The 21546-nt window shown below is 47.7% G+C and overlaps 1 protein-coding gene across 1 annotated transcript in view; it reads left to right on the forward strand.

The window, feature by feature from the left end:
- The window catches only part of LOC134936131 (complement C3-like), a 275194-nt gene that overhangs the window by 73093 nt on the left and 180555 nt on the right, over window positions 1–21546 (forward strand). The window contains exon 12 of the mRNA XM_063931048.1: window positions 15398–15601. Within this exon, the coding sequence (XP_063787118.1) occupies window positions 15398–15601 (204 nt within the window). The remainder of the gene's footprint in view (window positions 1–15397; window positions 15602–21546) is intronic.

Consider the following 21546-nt stretch of genomic DNA (forward strand, 5'->3'; position numbering starts at 1 on the left):
CGTGTTTAAAGTTGGGTTAGCATGGCTTTCCTCTGGTTTGTGTGTGCTGGTTCGGAATCTCACCACTATCCTTTATATCCTTCTCTCAAAGTATGTCCGTCTCCTCGGGCACAGTTTCCTAGACTGAGACTGGTAGGAGGGGCATAGAGGGAGGAGCCAGTCCACACTATCAAATTCTTAAAGTGCCCATGGCTCCTAGTAGACCCGTCTATACCCCATGGTACTAAATGGGATCCCAGTATCCTCTACGGACTAGGAGAAAATGATTTACCGGTAGGTAATTAAAATAATATTTTCAACAGTATTCTACTGTATGCTACCATTTTATGCCATCACTCATTACTATTCAATCCCAGTGACCTCTCTGTATTTCTCTGTTTTTGGTGTGTGGGTTACTGTGTTTGCTAACAATACGCTAAACCGATTTGGACATTGCATTCATCCCTTTACCGGGGGCACGCATAACATCATATTCCAACAGGAGTCCATGCTGCTATGGCTTGCTTGCGTAGCTCAGCGGTTAAGGCCAGCGCCCTATGTAGCCGCAATCTCAGGTTCGAGGCCAGGGGCAAGGTCAATGTGTTGATCTAATTCTTATTTTTTATTTTTTTTATATTAATATATTTATCATTAATACAGGACTAAATAAAGAATTCCACTATTTGAATGTGCGCCTCCTGTTGTTGGTGTGGGGCCTGTGTTTGCTAACAATATGCTAAACCGATTTGGACTTTGTCTGGGTCCCTTCTCCACAAACCAAAGCCAGCACAAGTCATGGACCTGGGTGGTCATTCCGAGTTGTTCGCTCGTTGCCGATTTTCGCTACGGAGCGATTAAGGCAAAAATGCGCATGAGCATGGTACACAGTGCGCATGCGCTTAGTAATTTTACTAAGAACTTAGTAGATTTACTCACGGCAGAACGAAGATTTTTCATCATTGAAGTGATCGGAGTGTGATTGACAGGAAGTGGGTGTTTCTGGGCGGAAACTGGATGTTTTTTGGGAGTGTGCGGAAAAACGCAGGCTGTCAGGGAAAACGCGGGAGTGTCTGGAGAAACGGGGGAGTGGTTGGCCGGACGCTGGGCGTGTGTGTGACGTCAAACCAGGAACGAAGCGGCCTGAACTGATCGCTATTTGTGAGTAGGTCTGGAGCTACTCAGAAACTGCTAAGAAATTTATTTTCGCTATTTTGCGAATCTTTCGTTCGCAATTCTGCTAAGCTAAGATTCACTCCCAGAGGGCGGCGGCTTAGCGTGTGCAATGCTGCTAAAAGCAGCTAACGAGCGAACAACTCGGAATGAGGGCCCTGAATCGCTGTCCATACAGTAGCAGTCTGTTCAACACCCAGTAACACACGTGTGCGTCCACTATTGTTCATGTACAAGTACAGTACAATGTGGAAGTCACTGCATGCTTTAGCACCTCCCCCAACCATCACTCATTACTATTCAATCCCAGTGACCACTCTTTATTTCTCACCACCTCCCCCCACCATCATTCACTTCTCTTCAATGCCACCATAAACTGATTTCCCTTCCTAACTTGGTCGCATCTAATACCAGCATGAGTAAATACAGTAGAACACAATATTAAAATATAGTAGATAAATATATAAATAATTACAGGGACATAGGACAAAAATCTTCCTCTAATGGGCAAAACCATGTGCACTGCAGGGGAGGCAGATATAACATGTGCAGAGAGAGTTAGATTTGGGTGGGGTGAGTTCAAACTGAAATCTAAATTGCAGTGTAAAATAAAGCAGCAAGTCTTTACCCTGCACAGAAACAAAATAACCCACCCAAATCTAACTCTCTCTGCATATATTTCATCTGCCCCACCTGCAGTGCACATGGCTTTGCCCGCCCATTCGAGGGAGATTTTGCTTTCGAAATCAACCTTGAATTAGGCCCACAGTATAGTAGTTTACAGAACGTTTCCTCAGCTTCGCCCGGCACTTCACCAGCCTCTCCCGATCCCTTCTCACGAGGTTGCTCCACCCCCTCTGGAGCGACCTTATGCTCCGCTCCCTGCTGAGCTGGGAGCGAATGTCATGGCGTGCCCTATTATAGGCCCTCTGCTTCTCCTCATTGGCCTGTCCCTGTGTCGCACCAGGATGAGGATCTCAGTCTTACTGTATTTCCTTATCCTGGGAACCATGTTGACAGTAAAGCCTAAGACGTAGATAGGACGTCACCAGTGCAGAGATGCCACCAGCAAAGAGAAGCCACCGCGGAGCTGCAGCATGCAAATTATTGTATGTATATTATACTGTAGTTTAGTATAGGTTGAACAGGTTTCGGTTTTCGGTTTCTTTATTCAGTCCTGTATTGATGATACATTTATTAATATCAAGAAATAAGAATTAGATTAACACATTGACCTTGCCCCTGGCCGGGCCTCGAACCCAGGACGCCACTGTGGAAATCTGGTGATTTCCACACTTCTGCGCATGCTCGCATGCCACAGTGCGCATGCATGAGGATTTAAACTGCATTCACATGCGATCGCAGTCTAAGTCCCGGCGGAGGGTGTGGACAGGGCGTGTTCATGGCATTTTGGGGGCATCATGGCAGCTTTGGGCGGGTTGCGATCCGGACAACAGCGGCTAAACAGCAATGTGCTCTCATCATAAGGGTAGCCAGTTCCAATACTTGTGTCCTATGGTACCTGCAGAACTGCGCAAGCTCACGTAGCCATGAGTCTGCCCATGGGGGGCTACCCTATCATCAGGGGCTACCCTTAAGATGAGAGTGCATTGCTGTTTACCCTCCGTTCTCTGGGCTGCAACCCCCCCCAATGCCGCCACGATGCCCCCAAAATGCCGTGAACATGCCCTGTCCGGCACCTCCGCTGGTGATCAAAGTGTAAGTCCTCATACATGCGCACAGTGGTGTGCGAGCATGGCTGTGAAAGCAGTGGGCCACCCTTATGATACAAGTGCATCGCTGTTTAGCTCATGCTGAATGACGGCCTAAGTGCAGTGGAAATAAGATGTCCCATCTCCTTGCATATGAGCACAGAAGTCAGCAGCAATGTCTGTGACACCCCAATGACAGTCCAATGACAATTCCATGAGTTCTGTGGTCACCACCCAAAAACTTCAATTTAAGGTATAATGTGGTCCATCAATGAATGGATCTGTAAGCACTAGTAATCTCCATCCAGGAGCACATAAGTCAGCTACTATTGTGGGCATATTGGGGCAGTACGGATGGTGTAATGGTTAGCATTGCTGCCTCACAGCACTGAGGTCATGGGTTCGATTCCCACCGTGGCCCTAACTGTGTGGAGTTTGTATATTCTCCCCACATTTGCGTGGGTTTCCTCCCACATTCCAAAAATATACTGGTAGGTTAATTGGCTCCCAACAAAATTAACCCTAGTGTGAATGTGTGTGCATGTGATAGGGAATATAGAGTGTAAGCTCCACTGGGGCAGGGACTGATGTGAATGAGCAAATATTCTCTGTAAAGCGCTGCGGAATATGTGTGCGCTATATAAATACATAGTATTTGAGGTTGAAAAGAGGCAAAATGCCCATCGCGTTCAACCTGTTTATTGTATTAAGTTGAGTTGATTTTAATGTAGCTGCTGAAGAATGTTTTATGACTAGTTAACAACTACAAATCACGTTACACCCGGATTAACAACTTCAATATTTTAAGTGTTGTAGCCTTGGATATCCTTTTCAATCAAATTCATCCAATCCCCTTTTAAATGCATTTACAGAGTCCATCATTACCACCTTCCCTCGTGAGAAATTCCAAATCCTTATTGCCCTAACAGTGAAGAACCCTTTCCTCCGATGCGTGCGGAATTCTCTCCACCAGCCTCAGCGAGTGCCCGTGTGTCCTAAACAGGGTTTAGGGTGTCCTCTTTTCCAGTGTATACATGTTCAACCTAGTAATCCTTTCCTCGTAATCCAGTCCCTCCAGCCCTTTAATCAATTTAGTAGCTTGCCTTTGAACCCTCTCTAGTTCACCGATATCTTTTTTCATACAGTGGTGCCCAAAACTGAACACAATATTCCAGGTGCGAAATTACCAATGTTTTGTACAGCGGCAGAATTACACCCTTGTCCCATGTCTCAATTCCTCATTTTATGCACGCTAACACCTTACTTGCCTTCTTTATTGCACTTTCACATTGTATGCGGTTATTAAGTTTATTATTAATGAGTACCCCCAAATCCTTTTCCAAAACTGTTACCCGTAGACTTTCCCCATTTAATATGTAGGATGCAAGTTAGTTTTTAGTCCCAAAATGCATAACCTCAATTTTTTTCTATATTGAACCTCATTTTCCATTTAGACGCCCAGATTTCAAGTTTATATAAATCATTCTGCAGAGACTCCACATCTTTTTCTGAATGAATTACCCTACACAGTTTAGTATCATCTGCAAAGATTGACACTGTGCTTTCCAGGCCTATTTCTAGGTCATTGATAAATATTTTGAACAGTAGTGGCCCGAGCATGGACACCTGTGGTATTCCGCTGAAAATCGGTGTCCAGCTTGAGGATTTTCCATTGACCACTACTCGCTGTACCCTGTTTTCCAGCCAGTTACTTATCCATGTACAAACAGTTTTTCCTAGGCCAAGCCCTTTTCATTTGATGATTAATCTTCTGTGAGACACTGGGGTATATGCAATTGCGGTCGAATTCGCGGCAATTTTCGCCGTTTTTTAATTCGACTCAATTCGACAGGTGAATCCCGGCAGGTGCCTGCCGGAATTCACCATATTCAATGAAAAACGGATTCGCTAGAATCGCGGGCGAAAATCGGCCGATTTGGCGGATATTGCCGCGATTTTAAAAAACGGTAAAAAAACGTGAAAAACCCGGAAAAAAAATGGCGTGGGGTCCCCCCTCCAAAGCATAACCAGCCTCGGGCTCATCGAGCTGGTCCTGGTTCTAAAAATGCGGGGGGAAAATTGACAGGGGATCCCCCGTATTTTTAAAACCAGCACCGGGCTCTGCGCCTGGTGCTGGTGCCAAAAATACGGGGGACAAAAAGAGTAGGGGTCCCCCGTATTTTTAACACCAGCATCGGGCTCCACTAGCTGGACAGATAATGCCACAGCCGGGGGTCACTTTTATGCCGTGCCCTGCGGCCGTGGCATTAAATATCCAACTAGTCACCCCTGGCCGGGGTACCCTGGGGTAGTGGGGACCCCTTCAATCAAGGGGTCCCCCCCCCAGCCACCCAAGGGCCAGGGGTTTAGCCCGAGGCTGTCCCCCCCCATCCAATGGGCTGCGGATAGGGGGGCTGATAGCCTTTTGTGATAATAAAAAGATATTGTTTTTTCCAGTAGTACTACAAGTCCCAGCAAGCCTCCCCCGCAAGCTGGTACTTGGAGAACCACAAGTACCAGCATGCGGGAGAAAAACGGGCCCGCTGGTACCTGTAGTACTACTGGGAAAAAAATACCCAAATAAAAACAGTACACAGACACCTTGATAGTAAAACTTTATTACACACTACCGACACACACATACTTACCTATGTTGACACGCTGACTGCCACGGTCTCCGACGATCCGAGGGTACCTGTGAAAAAATGATACTCACCTTCCAGCGTCCAGAGATAAATCCACGTCCAGAGAGATAAATCCACGTACTTGTAAAAAAAAAAGAAAACGCAAATACCCGATCCATACCGGACTAGAAAGGTGTCCAATGCTTTCACATCAGACCCCTTTCTCCCGAATGCCGGGACATCACGTGACTCCTGTCACTGACGTCCCTTCAGCCAATCAGGAAGCGCTACTTCCGTGGCGCTCACCTGATTGGCTGTGCGCTGTCTGTACTATGACAGCGCATCGCAAAGCCGCTCCATTACTTTCAATGGTGGGAACTTTGCGGGTAGCGGTGGGGTCACCCGCCGGTCAGCCGCTGACCGGCGGGTGACCTCACCGCTAGCCGCTAAGTTCCCACCATTGAATATAATGGACTGGGCTGTGCGATGCGCTGTCTGAGTTCAGACAGCGCACAGCCAATCAGGTGAGCGCAACGAAGTTGCGCTTCCTGATTGGCTTAGAGACCTTTCTGTGACAGCTGTCACTGACAGGTCTCATTCGTGGAAAGGGGTCTCATGTGTCAGCATGGGACCCCTTTCAGTCCGGCATGGAGCGGGTGTCCGGTTTGTTTTTTTGCAAAGTACGTGGATTTATCTCTGGACCATGGCTGAGGTGAGTATATTGAACTTTTCTTTTCAGGTATCCGTGGATTCTACATGGAGAAGAGGACCGATGTCGGCGTGTGAACATAGGTAAGTATGTGTGTGTCGACGTATGAAATAAAGTTTTACTGTCGACGGTGTGTGTGTCCTGTTTTTATTTGGGTATTTTTTTCCCAGTAGTACTACAGGTACCAGCGGGCCCGTTTTTCTCCCGCATGCTGGTACTTGTGGTTCTCCAAGTACCAGCTTGCGGGGGAGGCTTGCTGGGACTTGTAGTACTACTGGAAAAAACAATATCTTTTTATTATCACAAAAGGCTATCAGCCCCCCCATCCGCAGCCCATTGGATGGGGGGGGGGGACAGCCTCGGGCTTCACCCCTGGCCCTTGGGTGGCTGGGGGGGGGGGACCCCTTGATTGAAGGGGTCCCCACTCCCCCAGGGTACCCCGGCCAGGGGTGACTAGTTGGATATTTAATGCCACGGCCGCAGGGCACGGCATAAAAGTGACCCCCGGCTGTGGCATTATCTGTCCAGCTAGTGGAGCCCGATGCTGGTGTTAAAAATACGGGGGACCCCTACTCTTTTTGTCCCCCGTATTTTTGGCACCAGCACCAGGCGCAGAGCCCGGTGCTGGTTTTAAAAATACGGGGGATCCCCTGTCAATTTTTTCCCCGCATTTTTAGAACCAGGACCAGCTCGAAGAGCCCGAGGCTGGTTATGCTTTGGAGGGGGGACCCCACGCCATTTTTTTTTATGATTTTACCGTTCCAGCATAAAAAAAATAATAATATTTTTAAAAATATATAAATAATATTTGTGCCTACAAAAAAAAAAAAAAAATGTACCTAATCCCTTCTAATATAAATAGATCTGCTATTCCCAGAAAAAAAAACACAAAAAAAAACATGTTTAAAAATTTTTTATTTGTTTTCACCCTCCAAAGTGTGGCGGATTGAAAATGACGAATTTGCTGTCTAAAAGCACTGCTGTCGAATTTCCAAACTTGAATTGAATATGCTTTGGTCGAATTGCAGCACTTGTATCATTGCAGAAAAGTCGAATTTGCAAAAATTCGAATTTCAAAAAGTCGAATTTTGAAAGTCCGTTTTTTGGTCGGAAAGCACTGAATTGCATAGGCGATTTTTTTTTTTGGTCGAAAATGACCCGAAATTCGACAATTTCGGGAATTCGACCGCAATTGCATATACCCCACTGTATCAAAGGCTTTTGCAGAATCTAAGTAGATCACATCCACTGCTTTTCCTTGGTCAAGATTGTCGCTCACTACCTCGTAGAAGTTAACTAAATTAGTTTGACATGATCTGTCCCTTACAAACCCGTGTTGGTTCTTGCTAATAATTTTAGTGGTCTGCGCATACTCCTGTATGCTATCCCTTAGAATTCCTTCCAATATGTTCCCCACTATAGATGCCAAACTAATCGGCAGGAGTTACCCGGATGATATATGGATCACTTTTTAAATAATGGCACTACCTCCGCTATACGCCAATCCTTCAGTACCATGCCAGATCTAATTGAACTATTGAAAATCAAGTAATGGGGTCTTGCTAGTTGTGACCTAAGCTCCATAAGAACCCACGGATGAAGTCCATCCGGGCCAGGTGATTTATTTATCTTTATTTTGCGTAATCTCTCACTGACTACTTCACTTAAACAAGAATCTAACCATGAAAATTACTGTCACTATCGCTATGCAGTACTCCCACCATCAGTTTTTCTCTGGTGAACACTGATTAAAAACATTTGTTCAGTATTTCTGCTTTTGATTCGTCAGCATATAAAAATACTCCAAATTAATCTTTTAATGGACCTATGTTCTCCTTTTTAACCTTTTACTTTTTATGTATTTAAAAAAATTTAGGATTGGTTTTACTCTCTATAGCAATTAGCGTTTTGTTATCAATTATAGCTGCTTTTTTTGCATTTTTGCATCTTTTATTGCATTACTTCTAGTACTGGAATGAATCCTACTTTCCATTAAATTTAAATGCCTTGAAAACACACCTCTTTTTATTGATTTCAGCCTTGACCTTCTTGTTAAGCCACATCGGTTTGAGTTTGGTACTCCTGCGCTTACTGCCCATGGGGATAAATTTGTGAATATTGCTATCCAGCAACCTTTTTAAAGCATCCCACATTTCCGAAGTGTTCTTATCATGATACAAAACTTCCCACTCAATGTCATTTAATGCACATCTCACCATACTGAAATTAGCCTTCCTAAAGTTAAATGTTTTTGTTGAACCCTTATAGCTATGTTTCCTGAAACTGATGTCGAATGTGATCATATAGTGATCACTGTTACCCAAAGTCTCCCCAACTTTAGCTTCCGATATGATGTCCACATTATTAGTAATTACAAGTTCTAGAATAGTTGTACCCCTAGTTGGGTCCTCGACTAATTGAGACAAGTAGTGATCTTTTAACAAATTTAAGAACCTGTTGCCCCTAGCTTTAACACATGAATCGTTACTCCAATTAATATCAGGATAGTTAAAATCCCCAATCACTAGGATGTCCCCCTATCCCGCAGCCCTTTCGATTTGCTTTAAGAGATGTCCTTCCTCATGTATGCTAATATCTGGCTGTTTATAGCACGTGCCTATAAGTAATTTTTTTGCATCTACTGTATACATAAATAACCTCCTTTAAATACGGTGTAAGAGACGGTTTAACATAAAGACATACACCTCCTCCTCTTTTGTTAGCCCTGTCCCTCCTGAAAAGAGAATACCCCTCCAAGTTTGCAACCCGGTCGTGAGAGTCGTCCCACCATGTTTCTGTAATACCTATAATATCATACTCAGCCTTTGATGCTAACAATTCCACTTCCCCCATTTCACCTGCTAGACTTCTTGCGTTTGCAAGCATATATTTTAGTTTAGTGGTTCCCTTATCCGCTTGTTTTTTTAAAGGTATCCTGTCATGGTTTACTAGAGCCTCACTAGAGTTACTCTTGCAGACTGTCCTTCTCGCTCACTTTCCACACCCACCATACTTAATACTGCCCACCTTACTTGTCTCTTTGATCATCCCAGTGTTTCGGCCTAAATTCTCCGCCCTGACATAAGTATTATCCCTTATGCTACGTACATCTTTTTCTATATGCTGTAATGAAGACACATAAAAGTTGTTGGTTAATGCTTTTGCAATACATTTGTTAATACCCTTTTTAGAACCCATGCTAATACCCTTGCCCTTGCCGGCTGCTCTTCCCCCCCCCCCCCCCTCCTTCCCTCCACCCCTATTTAGCTCACTACCACCATCTTTTACTATTCTCGCTGTATGACCCATAGTTTCTAACTAAACCCTCCCCCCAGGCTCCTAGTTTAAAAGCTCCTCCAACCTACTAACCATCCTTCCCCCCAGCACCGCAGCCCCTTCCTCATTCAGGTGCAATCCATCGCGACAAAAAAGATGGCGCCTGACTGAGAAGTCCGCCCAGTGTTCCAAGAACACAAACCCCTCCTTCCTACACCAGTCTCTCAGCCACACATTTACCTCCCTGATCTTCCTCTGCCTCCCTGGGCTAGCGTGTGGCACCGGTAATATTTCAGAGAATATTACCTTAGATGTCCTTTTTTTTAGTTTCTGGCCTAGGTCCCTATAATATTTCTGAAGGACATCCCACCTGCCGCTAACTTTGTCGTTGGTGCCAACGTGCACCAAGACCGCCGGGTCTTTCCCAGCCCCTCCCAACAATCTATCTACCCGGGCCGCGATGTGCCATACACGAGCACCCGGGAGACAACAGACCGTACGGCGATCATGATCCCGGTAGCAGATTGCCCTATCTGCCTTCCTGATGATAGAGTCCCCTACCACCATCTACTGGGTGCCATTCTATCTTTCATCCCATCTGAGCCAGAGGAACCACTCCTCTGGTTGCTAGAGGGAGCAGTCTCCTCCGGCTCCATCATTTCCTCACTATCATCCACCGAATCTTCTTCCAATCGGGCAAATTTGTTCAGGTTTGATAGATCAGAGATGTTGTGCCTCCCCCTCTTTTTCTGCCTTCTAACAGTGACTCAGCTGGCTACCTGATTTTCCTCATCTACTGGTGACCCCTCCCACAACTCCTCCACCGTTGTATCTAAACCTTGCTCGAGATCATGAATATCCCTCAATCGCGAAACAGTCTGCTAAAGATCAGTTACCTGGGCATCCAGGGCAACCGTTCACACACATCTCGTGCAAATGTATTCGCACTGGGACGGCTGCTCCAGGTGCGCATACATCTTGCACGACACGCACTGAGTGAGATTCTCAATCACGGCCCCTCCCATCGTTTGAACACTCTACTCCCTATTACCTTCAGATGAACAATGCAAACAATACAAAACTATTCAATATGGTATTGACTATGACCTAGCTGTGAAGAGAATCAATATTCACAACACAGCAGAAACAGTCAATTCAATCACATACACAATACAGTAGATATTCAATACTTATCTGAGTGGGCCCTCTCCTGCAATACACCTCCTTGCAGATGCTCAGCTCTCCGCACCTCCTTCTCGCTAGCTGCCGTGCACCTGGCACCTGCTTCGTCCACAGTTCACAGTCCACACTCACGCAGTCTGTGGCTGCTGCAGCACACACTCACACCCAGCAGCAGCCCTCACACTCTTTCTCTCCCCTAGCAACACACTCTCACTCACTCTCGCCCTGCAAGAGCACTCACACTCTCTCACCCCTCAGCAGCGCCCACTCACTCACTCAGCAGCCCTCTCACTTCCTTCCTTCTTTCTTTCACGCCCTTATTCACACACTTACTTGCACTCACACACTCACTCACACACTCCACTGGCTGCTAGCAGCAATGGCCCGGTAGTGGTAGGGTCCTCATTCATACACACTCTCCTTCACTCTGCCTCACTCACAGCAGCGTCAGCACACACACAGCAGCGTCAGCTCACACACAGCAGCGTTAGCTCACACACAGCAGCGTTAGCACACTCACAGCACACAACCAGCAGCTGCCTCACACACTCACAGCACACAACCAGCAGCGGTCTCACACACTCACAGCACACAACCAGCAGCAGCCTCACACACTCACAGCACACAACCAACAGCAGCCTCACATACTCACAGCACACAACCAGCAGTGGCCTCACACACTCACAGCACACAACCAGCAGTGGCCTCACACACTCACAGCACACAACCAGCAGCAGCCTCACACACTCACAGCACACAACCAACAGCTGCCTCACACACTCACAGCACACAACCAGCAGTGGCCTCACACACTCACAGCACACAACCAGCAGCTGCCTCACATACTCACAGCACACAACCAGCAGTGGCCTCACACACTCACAGCACACAACCAGCAGCTGCCTCACATACTCACAGCACACAACCAGCAGTGGCCTCACACACTCACAGCAGCGGCCTCACACACACTCAGCAGCGGCGGCAGCAGCAGCGATCCTCCTGTGGCCTGCTCCGCAGTAATACGCTGTACTCAACCCTCAGCCCGCTCCCGGCACCCATCCTCCTCCTCCTCCGCTCATGTGCGCGCCTGCTCGTCACTTCCGCCAGCTGGTAATAATTATAATAGGCTCATTATACTAATATACGCATTGTGATTTGCATGCATCTCAGCCTGTAGGTTTAAAACTGCAATAATGTAAAAGGCAAAATGGCTTTAAATCTATGGCAAGCAGTAAAGTATCTCGCCATAATGGGGCAGAATCATGTGATTCTCAGGCTATAACATATGGGCCATAGGGTGGTATCTAGTTAGCCAGGGTAATTTACCGTGGCTAATGAATTCACCGGGGGCTATCCAATTAGCCCTGATAGCCGACACACGAAGCATAATCCCCAGTAACCAGAGCGAAAACACATGGGTTCGGATACTCATCCCAGATCCCATGTGTTATCAGCTGATAGCAGGTCCCTCATACCTCCCAACTGTCCCGATTTTCGCTAGACAATCCCATATTTTTGGGACTGTCCCGCTCAGAGGCGTAACTAAGGCAGGGCGAGTGGGGCACGTGCCCTGGGCGCCTTGGCAGGCCCAGCAGAGGGGGGCGCCGCCGGCGGCCAGGACATAATGCCCACTCGCCCCGTCATGCTGCAATGTGAGGGGAGGAGAGCGCAGCGTCTCTCCTGCCCCTCAATGTGCTAGCTGCCAGCAGCGCTGCATGTGTGTCTGGTCTCTGGCGGCATTAGCCAATCAGAGCTTGGGGACCGGCTCCTGATTGGCTGCCGGTCCGCGAGCTCTGATTGGCTAACGAACCGGCACCAAATAGCCGCCGCCAGAGACCTGGAGCGTTGAGGGGCAGGAGAGGCGCTGCGCTCCCCTCACATAGCAGAGGGAAGGAACCTGTGAGTGATGGGGACGGGGGGGGTCTTATATCTGGCACTGTGGGGCATGTACTTGGCACTGTGGGCATGTAACTGGCACTGTAGGGCATGTAACTGGCACTGTGGGGCATTGTATCTGGCACTGTGGGGCAATGTAACTGGCACTGTGGGGCAATGTAACTAGCACTGTGGGGCATGTATGGCACTGTGGGGCATGTAACTGGCACTGTGGGGCATTGTATCTGGCACTGTGGTGCATGTATCTGGCACTGTGGTGCATTGCATCTGGCACTGTGGGACATGCATCTGGCACTGTGGGGCAATGTAACTGGCACTGTGGGGCATGTAACTGGCACTGTGGGGCATTGTATCTGGCACTGTGGGGCATGTATGGCACTGTGGGGCAATGTAACTGGCACTGTGGGGCATGTATCTGGCACTGTGGGGCTTTGTATCTGGCACTGTGGGGCATTGTATCTGGCACTGTGGGGCATTGTATCTGGCACTGTGGGGCGCTGTATCTGTCACTGTGGATCTGACACTGTGGGGCACTGTGTATCTGGAACTGTGGTGCACTGTGTATCTGGCACTGTGGGGCAATTGTGTATCTGGCACTGTGTAAAAAGGGGACTCTGCATGCGTACTGTGCAAAAATTGAATGAAGGTGTGCTGAGAGACGACACAAGTGGTAGGTGATAGTGTGCTGAAAGGCGACACAGGGGGTAGGTGATAGTCATGTTGGCACGTCCCATTTTCAGTGGCCACACCCTTTCTGGTGCGTGGCCACGCCCATTTTTTCGGTGCACGCACATACTTCTTTTTGTGTGTTTTTTTAATTTAATTTTTTTTTTTGGGGGGGGGGGCGCCACTCTTCATCTTGCCCTGGGCTCCAAAAACCCTAGTTATGCCTCTGGTCCCGGTGTCTCACCCGCGGGCCACAGTGTCCCGCGGTGGGGGGGGGGCAGTTGGGAGGCTCCTGTAGTCACTGCAGAGAAGTGGTGAATAGACGCTGTGTGCATGGGCACAGCGTCTATTCACTGGAGACAGAGGGAGAGGGGGCATGCCAGCAGCTCACAGAGCGCTGGGTGTGCCCCATCAGCAATGAAACTGGGGGGTGTGGCTCGCGATTGTAGCACTCCCATGAAGCCACACCTCCTTATTGCAGGCTACGCCCCTTTTCACAATACAGCAAATGTCCCTCCACCACTATCCCAAATGTTGGGAGGTATGGGTCCCTTTTCCAGCCAATAAATCTAGCGCAGCCAATTGGATGCCCCCCATAGTGGTACATGAACTGGGTCACATTAAAAAAAAACAGTTTCCCTTGTAATTCCCTGTTACTATGGAGACTGCAGCAGTTCCAATAATCGTGTCCTATGGTGCCTGCAGAACTGTGGAAGCCCATGTAGCCATCACTCTGCTCCTCTCCAGGGGCCTAATGCAGACTTGATAGCTGCTGTGCATTTTTGCAGGGGTCTGCGATCAGATAGTCGCCGCCCATAAAGAGTGAAAACCCGCCCCCGTTCAAGTGTCCAAATGCATGTGTATGACGTGCGAAAACTTCGTCAGACAGCGGACATCTGCAAATCCGTTCGCAACTTGCTCACCATCGAATGATGTTTCCAGTGTGTGCAGTCTGTGCGTAGCCCAGGACTTACTCAGTGTGATACAAACAGGCTGATCAGGGCCGGAGCTGATGTCACACACCCGCCCTTGTTAGGCATCGCGCCTGTGCATTGGGGTGCATACGCAGTCATTTGATAATCGCCCGCTGTGCGATTTCGCACAACAGCGATCAGGTCTGACTTAGGGGCAAATTCACACCTGATCGATCAGGCACAAACTGCACATGTGCATACACAGCAATGAGCAGGCGTATCGCATGGGTACAAAGCGGATCGCTGGTCAGCGATGGGTTTGCACGACGGATCCGTTCGCACGGGCGATCGCAAGGAGATTGACAGGAAGAGGTCATTTGTGGGTGTCAACTGACCGTTTTCATGGAGTGTTTGCAAAAACGCAGGCGTGTCCAGGCGTTTGCAGGGAGGGTGTCTGACGTCAAATCCAGTCCCGGACAGGCTGAAGTGATTGCAGCGGCTGAGTAAGTTCTGGGATGCGCAGAAACTGCACAAAATCTGTTTGTGCAGCTCTGCTACACATGCGTTAGCACACTTGCACAGCTCAAATACACTCCCCTGTAGGCGGAGACTGTCTGATCGCAGGGCTGCAAAAATCACTGCCCAGCGATCGAGTCTAAATTACCCCACTAGGCCATAGCTCATCTACCATGCAGTCCACCTCTGCAGATGAAAATAACATACCTCCCAACATGACCCTCTCCAGGAGGGACACAATGCTCTGCTTCTGGACTTCCCTCTTAAGTTATAATTGCCATCACCTGTGCTGAAACACCTTTCATATCCATTAACATGTTCAACACACAGGCGCAGAGCATGTTGTCCCTCCTGGAGAGGGTCATGTTGGGAGGTATGCCTACCTAACCCTCTCCAAGAGGGAGAAAATGCTCTGTTCCTGGACTTTCCTGGTAATGTATGATTGCCATCACCTGTGGTGAGCTAGGTAATTGATAAGAAAGGTGTTTCACCACAGGTGATGGCAATCATACATTACCAGGAAAGTCCAGGAACAGAGCATTTTCTCCCTCATGGAGAGGGTCAGGTAGGCAAGTATGGCATAAACCAATCTGTAATAGGCAAATACCAACCTGCCCCTTGGGCTGGCTCACTCCAGCTCATCATACATTGCATACAGTAATCAGACTTTTTTAGATTCGGTATTAATTAGTGTTAAAAGAAAAATAGTTTTGTTTTGCCTGGGCTCTTAACTATCTTTTCTATATCTCTCAGGGACTCCAATTAGTGAATTGGTGGGGAAATCCATTGATGGCATCAACCTGAATCACCTGATCGCAGCTCCCTGGGGATGCGGGGAGCAGAACATGATGAGTATGACTCCGCCTGTAATTGCTACACATTACCTGGATGCTACTGGTCAGTGGGACAGAGTAGGAGTGGATCGCAGGGAGAAAGCCCTCCAGTACATCCGAGACGGTAAGAAACTTCATACTGTATATCCTAAAACATTAGCTTATATTCCATTTTTTAAGCAGCACAGGTGTGACAACAGGTGGCATGTTATTTCCTCCAGTCTTGAGTAGTGATGAACGGGTTCGGTTCCTCGGAATCCGAACCACCCCGAACTTCACCCATTTTACACGGGTCCGAGGCAGACTCGGATCCTCCCGCCTTGCTCGGTTAACCCGTGCGCGCCCGAACGTCATCATCCTGCTGTCGGATTCTCGCGAGATTCGTATTCTATATAAGGAGCCGCGGGTCACCGCCATTTTTCACTCGTGCATTGGAAATGATAGTGAGAGGACGTGGCTTGCGTCCTCTCAGTTTCTACTTTCTATGTTCAGGGGGCTGCAAATATCTGTGCTCACTGCTTTATTGTGGGGACTGGGGACCAGCAGTATTATATAGGAGGAGTACAGTGCATAATATTGCTGACCACCAGTATATAATATATAGCAGTACGGTACAGAAGGCCACTGCTCTACCTACCTCTGTGTCGTCAAGTGTACTATCCATCCATACCTGTGGTGCATTTCAGTTTTGCACAGTTTGCTGACCACCAGTATATAATATATAACAGTACAATACAGAAGGCCACTGCTCTACTTACCTCTGTGTCGTCAAGTATACTATCCATCCATACCTGTGGTGCATTTAAGTTTTTGTGCGCATTATATATAGTAATAGGCCATTGCTATTGACACTGGCATATAATTCCACACATTAAAAAATGGAGAACAAAAATGGGGAGGGTAAAATAGGGAAAGATCAATATTCAATTTAGAGATGAGCGCCTGAAATTTTTCGGGTTTTGTGTTTTGGTTTTGGGTTCGGTTCCGCGGCCGTGTTTTGGGTTCGAACGCGTTTTGGTAAAACCTCACCGAATTTTTTTTGTCGGATTCGGGTGTGTTTTGGATTCGGGTGTTTTTTTCAAAAAACACTAAAAAACAGCTTAAATCATAGAATTTGGGGGTCATTTTGATCCCAAAGTATTATTAACCTCAAAAACCATAATTTACACTCATTTTCAGTCTATTCTGAATACCTCACACCTCACAATATTATTTTTAGTCCTAAAATTTGCACCGAGGTCGCTGTGTGAGTAAGATAAGCGACCCTAGTGGCCGACACAAACACCGGGCCCATCTAGGAGTGGCACTGCAGTGTCACGCAGGATGTCCCTTCCAAAAAACCCTCCCCAAACAGCACATGACGCAAAGAAAAAAAGAGGCGCAATGAGGTAGCTGTGTGAGTAAGATTAGCGACCCTAGTGGCCGACACAAACACCGGGCCCATCTAGGAGTGGCACTGCAGTGTCACGCAGGATGGCCCTTCCAAAAAACCCTCCCCAAACAGCACATGACGCAAAGAAAAAAAGAGGCGCAATGAGGTAGCTGTGTGAGTAAGATTAGCGACCCTAGTGGCCGACACAAACACCGGGCCCATCTAGGAGTGGCACTGCAGTGTCACGCAGGATGTCCCTTCCAAAAAACCCTCCCCAAACAGCACATGACGCAAAGAAAAAAAGAGGCGCAATGAGGTAGCTGACTGTGTGAGTAAGATTAGCGACCCTAGTGGCCGACACAAACACCGGGCCCATCTAGGAGTGGCACTGCAGTGTCACGCAGGATGTCCCTTCCAAAAAACCCTCCCCAATCAGCACATGATGCAAAGAAAAAGAAAAGAAAAAAGAGGTGCAAGATGGAATTGTCCTTGGGCCCTCCCACCCACCCTTATGTTGTATAAACAAAACAGGACATGCACACTTTAACCAACCCATCATTTCAGTGACAGGGTCTGCCACACGACTGTGACTGATATGACGGGTTGGTTTGGACCCCCCCCAAAAAAGAAGCAATTAATCTCTCCTTGCACAAACTGGCTCTACAGAGGCAAGATGTCCACCTCATCTTCACCCTCCGATATATCACCGTGTACATCCCCCTCCTCACAGATTATCAATTCGTCCCCACTGGAATCCACCATCTCAGCTCCCTGTGTACTTTGTGGAGGCAATTGCTGCTGGTCAATGTCTCCGCGGAGGAATTGATTATAATTCATTTTAATGAACATCATCTTCTCCACATTTTCTGGATGTAACCTCGTACGCCGATTGCTGACAAGGTGAGCGGCGGCACTAAACACTCTTTCGGAGTACACACTTGTGGGAGGGCAACTTAGGTAGAATAAAGCCAGTTTGTGCAAGGGCCTCCAAATTGCCTCTTTTTCCTGCCAGTATAAGTACGGACTGTGTGACGTGCCTACTTGGATGCGGTCACTCATATAATCCTCCACCATTCTATCAATGTTGAGAGAATCATATGCAGTGACAGTAGACGACATGTCCGTAATCGTTGTCAGGTCCTTCAGTCCGGACCAGATGTCAGCATCAGCAGTCGCTCCAGACTGCCCTGCATCACCGCCAGCGGGTGGGCTCGGAATTCTGAGCCTTTTCCTCGCACCCCCAGTTGCGGGAGAATGTGAAGGAGGAGATGTTGACAGGTCGCATTCCGCTTGACTTGACAATTTTGTCACCAGCAGGTCTTTGCACCCCAGCAGACTTGTGTCTGCCGGAAAGAGAGATCCAAGGTAGGCTTTAAATCTAGGATCGAGCACGGTGGCCAAAATGTAGTGCTCTGATTTCAACAGATTGACCACCCGTGAATCCTTGTTAAGCGAATTAAGGGCTGCATCCACAAGTCCCACATGCCTAGCGGAATCGCTCCCTTTTAGCTCCTTCTTCAATGCCTCCAGCTTCTTCTGCAAAAGCCTGATGAGGGGAATGACCTGACTCAGGCTGGCAGTGTCTGAACTGACTTCACGTGTGGCAAGTTCAAAGGGCATCATAACCTTGCACAACGTTGAAATCATTCTCCACTGCACTTGAGACAGGTGCATTCCACCTCCTATATCGTGCTCAATTGTATAGGCTTGAATGGCCTTTTGCTGCTCCTCCAACCTCTGAAGCATATAGAGGGTTGAATTCCACCTCGTTACCACTTCTTGCTTCAGATGATGGCAGGGCAGGTTCAGTAGTTTTTGGTGGTGCTCCAGTCTTCTGTACGTGGTGCCTGTACGCCGAAAGTGTCCCGCAATTTTTCTGGCCACCGACAGCATCTCTTGCACGCCCCTGTCGTTTTTTAAAAAATTCTGCACCACCAAATTCAAGGTATGTGCAAAACATGGGACGTGCTGGAATTTGCCCATATTTAATGCACACACAATATTGCTGGCGTTGTCCGATGCCACAAATCCACAGGAGAGTCCAATTGGGGTAAGCCATTCCGCGATGATCTTCCTCAGTTGCCGTAAGAGGTTTTCAGCTGTGTGCGTATTCTGGAAAGCGGTGATACAAAGCGTAGCCTGCCTAGGAAAGAGTTGGCGTTTGCGAGATGCTGCTACTGGTGCCGCCGCTGCTGTTCTTGCGGCGGGAGTCCATACATCTACCCAGTGGGCTGTCACAGTCATATAGTCCTGACCCTGCCCTGCTCCACTTGTCCACATGTCCGTGGTTAAGTGGACATTGGGTACAACTGCATTTTTTAGGACACTGGTGAGTCTTTTTCTGACGTCCGTGTACATTCTCGGTATCGCCTGCCTAGAGAAGTGGAACCTAGATGGTATTTGGTAACGGGGGCACACTGCCTCAATAAATTGTCTAGTTCCCTGTGAACTAACGGCGGATACCGGACGCACGTCTAACACCAACATAGTTGTCAAGGCCTCAGTTATCCGCTTTGCAGTAGGATGACTGCTGTGATATTTCATCTTCCTCGCAAAGGACTGTTGAACAGTCAATTGCTTACTGGAAGTAGTACAAGTGGGCTTACGACTTCCCCTCTGGGATGACCATCGACTCCCAGCGGCAACAACAGCAGCGCCAGCAGCAGTAGGCGTTACACGCAAGGATGCATCGGAGGAATCCCAGGCAGGAGAGGACTCGTCAGAATTGCCAGTGACATGGCCTGCAGGACTATTGGCATTCCTGGGGAAGGAGGAAATTGACACTGAGGGAGTTGGTGGGGTGGTTTGCGTGAGCTTGGTTACAAGAGGAAGGGATTTACTGGTCAGTGGACTGCTTCCGCTGTCACCCAAAGTTTTTGAACTTGTCACTGACTTATTATGAATGCGCTGCAGGTGACGTATAAGGGAGGATGTTCCGAGGTGGTTAACGTCCTTACCCCTACTTATTACAGCTTGACAAAGGGAACACACGGCTTGACACCTGTTGTCCGCATTTCTGGTGAAATACCTCCACACCGAAGAGCTGATTTTTTTGGTATTTTCACCTGGCATGTCAACGGCCATATTCCTCCCACGGACAACAGGTGTCTCCCCGGGTGCCTGACTTAAACAAACCACCTCACCATCAGAATCCTCCTGGTCAATTTCCTCCCCAGCGCCAGCAACACCCATATCCTCCTCATCCTGGTGTACTTCAACACTGACATCTTCAATCTGACTATCAGGAACTGGACTGCGGGTGCTCCTTCCAGCACTTGCAGGGGGCGTGCAAATGGTGGAAGGCGCATGCTCTTCACGTCCAGTGTTGGGAAGGTCAGGCATCGCAACCGACACAATTGGACTCTCCTTGTGGATTTGGGATTTCGAAGAATGCACAGTTCTTTGCTGTGCTGCTTTTGCCAGCTTGAGGCTTTTCATCTTTCTAGCGAGAGGCTGAGTGCTTCCATCCTCATGTGAAGCTGAACCACTAGCCATGAACATAGGCCAGGGCCTCAGCCGTTCCTTGCCACTCCGTGTGGTAAATGGCATATTGGCAAGTTTACGCTTCTCCTCCGACAATTTTATTTTAGGTTTTGGAGTCCTTTTTTTTCTGATATTTGGTGTTTTGGATTTGACATGCTCTGTACTATGACATTGGGCATCGGCCTTGGCAGACGACGTTGCTGGCATTTCATCGTCTCGGCCATGACTAGTGGCAGCAGCTTCAGCACGAGGTGGAAGTGGATCTTGATCTTTCCCTAATTTTGGAACCTCAACATTTTTGTTCTCCATATTTTAATAGGCACAACTAAAAGGCACCTCAGGTAAACAATGGAGATGGATACTAGTATACAATTATGGACTGCCTGCCGACTGCAGACACAGAGGTAGCCACAGCCGTGAACTACCGTACTGTACTGTGTCTGCAGCTAATATAGACTGGTTGATAAAGAGAAGATGTCTATGTAACTATGTATGTATAAAGAAGACTGAAAAAAATCCACGGTTAGGTGGTATACAATTATGGACGGACTGCCTGCCGAGTGCAGACACAGAGGTAGCCACAGCCGTGAACTACCGTACTGTACTGTGTCTGCAGCTAATATAGACTGGTTGATAAAGAGAAGATGTCTATGTAACTATGTATGTATAAAGAAGAATGAAAAAAAACCACGGTTAGGTGGTATACAATTATGGACGGACTGCCTGCCGAGTGCAGACACAGAGGTAGCCACAGCCGTGAACTACCGTACTGTACTGTGTCTGCAGCTAATATAGACTGGTTGATAAAGAGAAGATGTCTATGTAACTATGTATGTATAAAGAAGAATGAAAAAAATCCACGGTTAGGTGGTATTACAATTATGGACGGACTGCCTGCCGAGTGCAGAGACACAGAGGTAGCCACAGCCGTGAACTACCGTACTGTGTCTGCTGCGACTGGATGATAAATGATATAAAAAATATATATATATCACTACTGCAGCCGGACAGGTATATATTATATATTATATAATGACGGACCTGCTGGACACTGTCTGTCAGCAGAATGAGTTTTATTTTTATAGAATAAAAAAAAAAAAAACACACAAGTGAAGTCACACGACGAGTGTTTAACTTTTTCAGGCAATCACAATATAAGTATACTACTAACTATACTGGTGGTCAGTGTGGTCAGGTCACTGGTCAGTCACACT

This window comes from Pseudophryne corroboree, chromosome 6, assembly GCF_028390025.1.
Source record: "Pseudophryne corroboree isolate aPseCor3 chromosome 6, aPseCor3.hap2, whole genome shotgun sequence".
NCBI lineage: Eukaryota > Metazoa > Chordata > Amphibia > Anura > Myobatrachidae > Pseudophryne > Pseudophryne corroboree.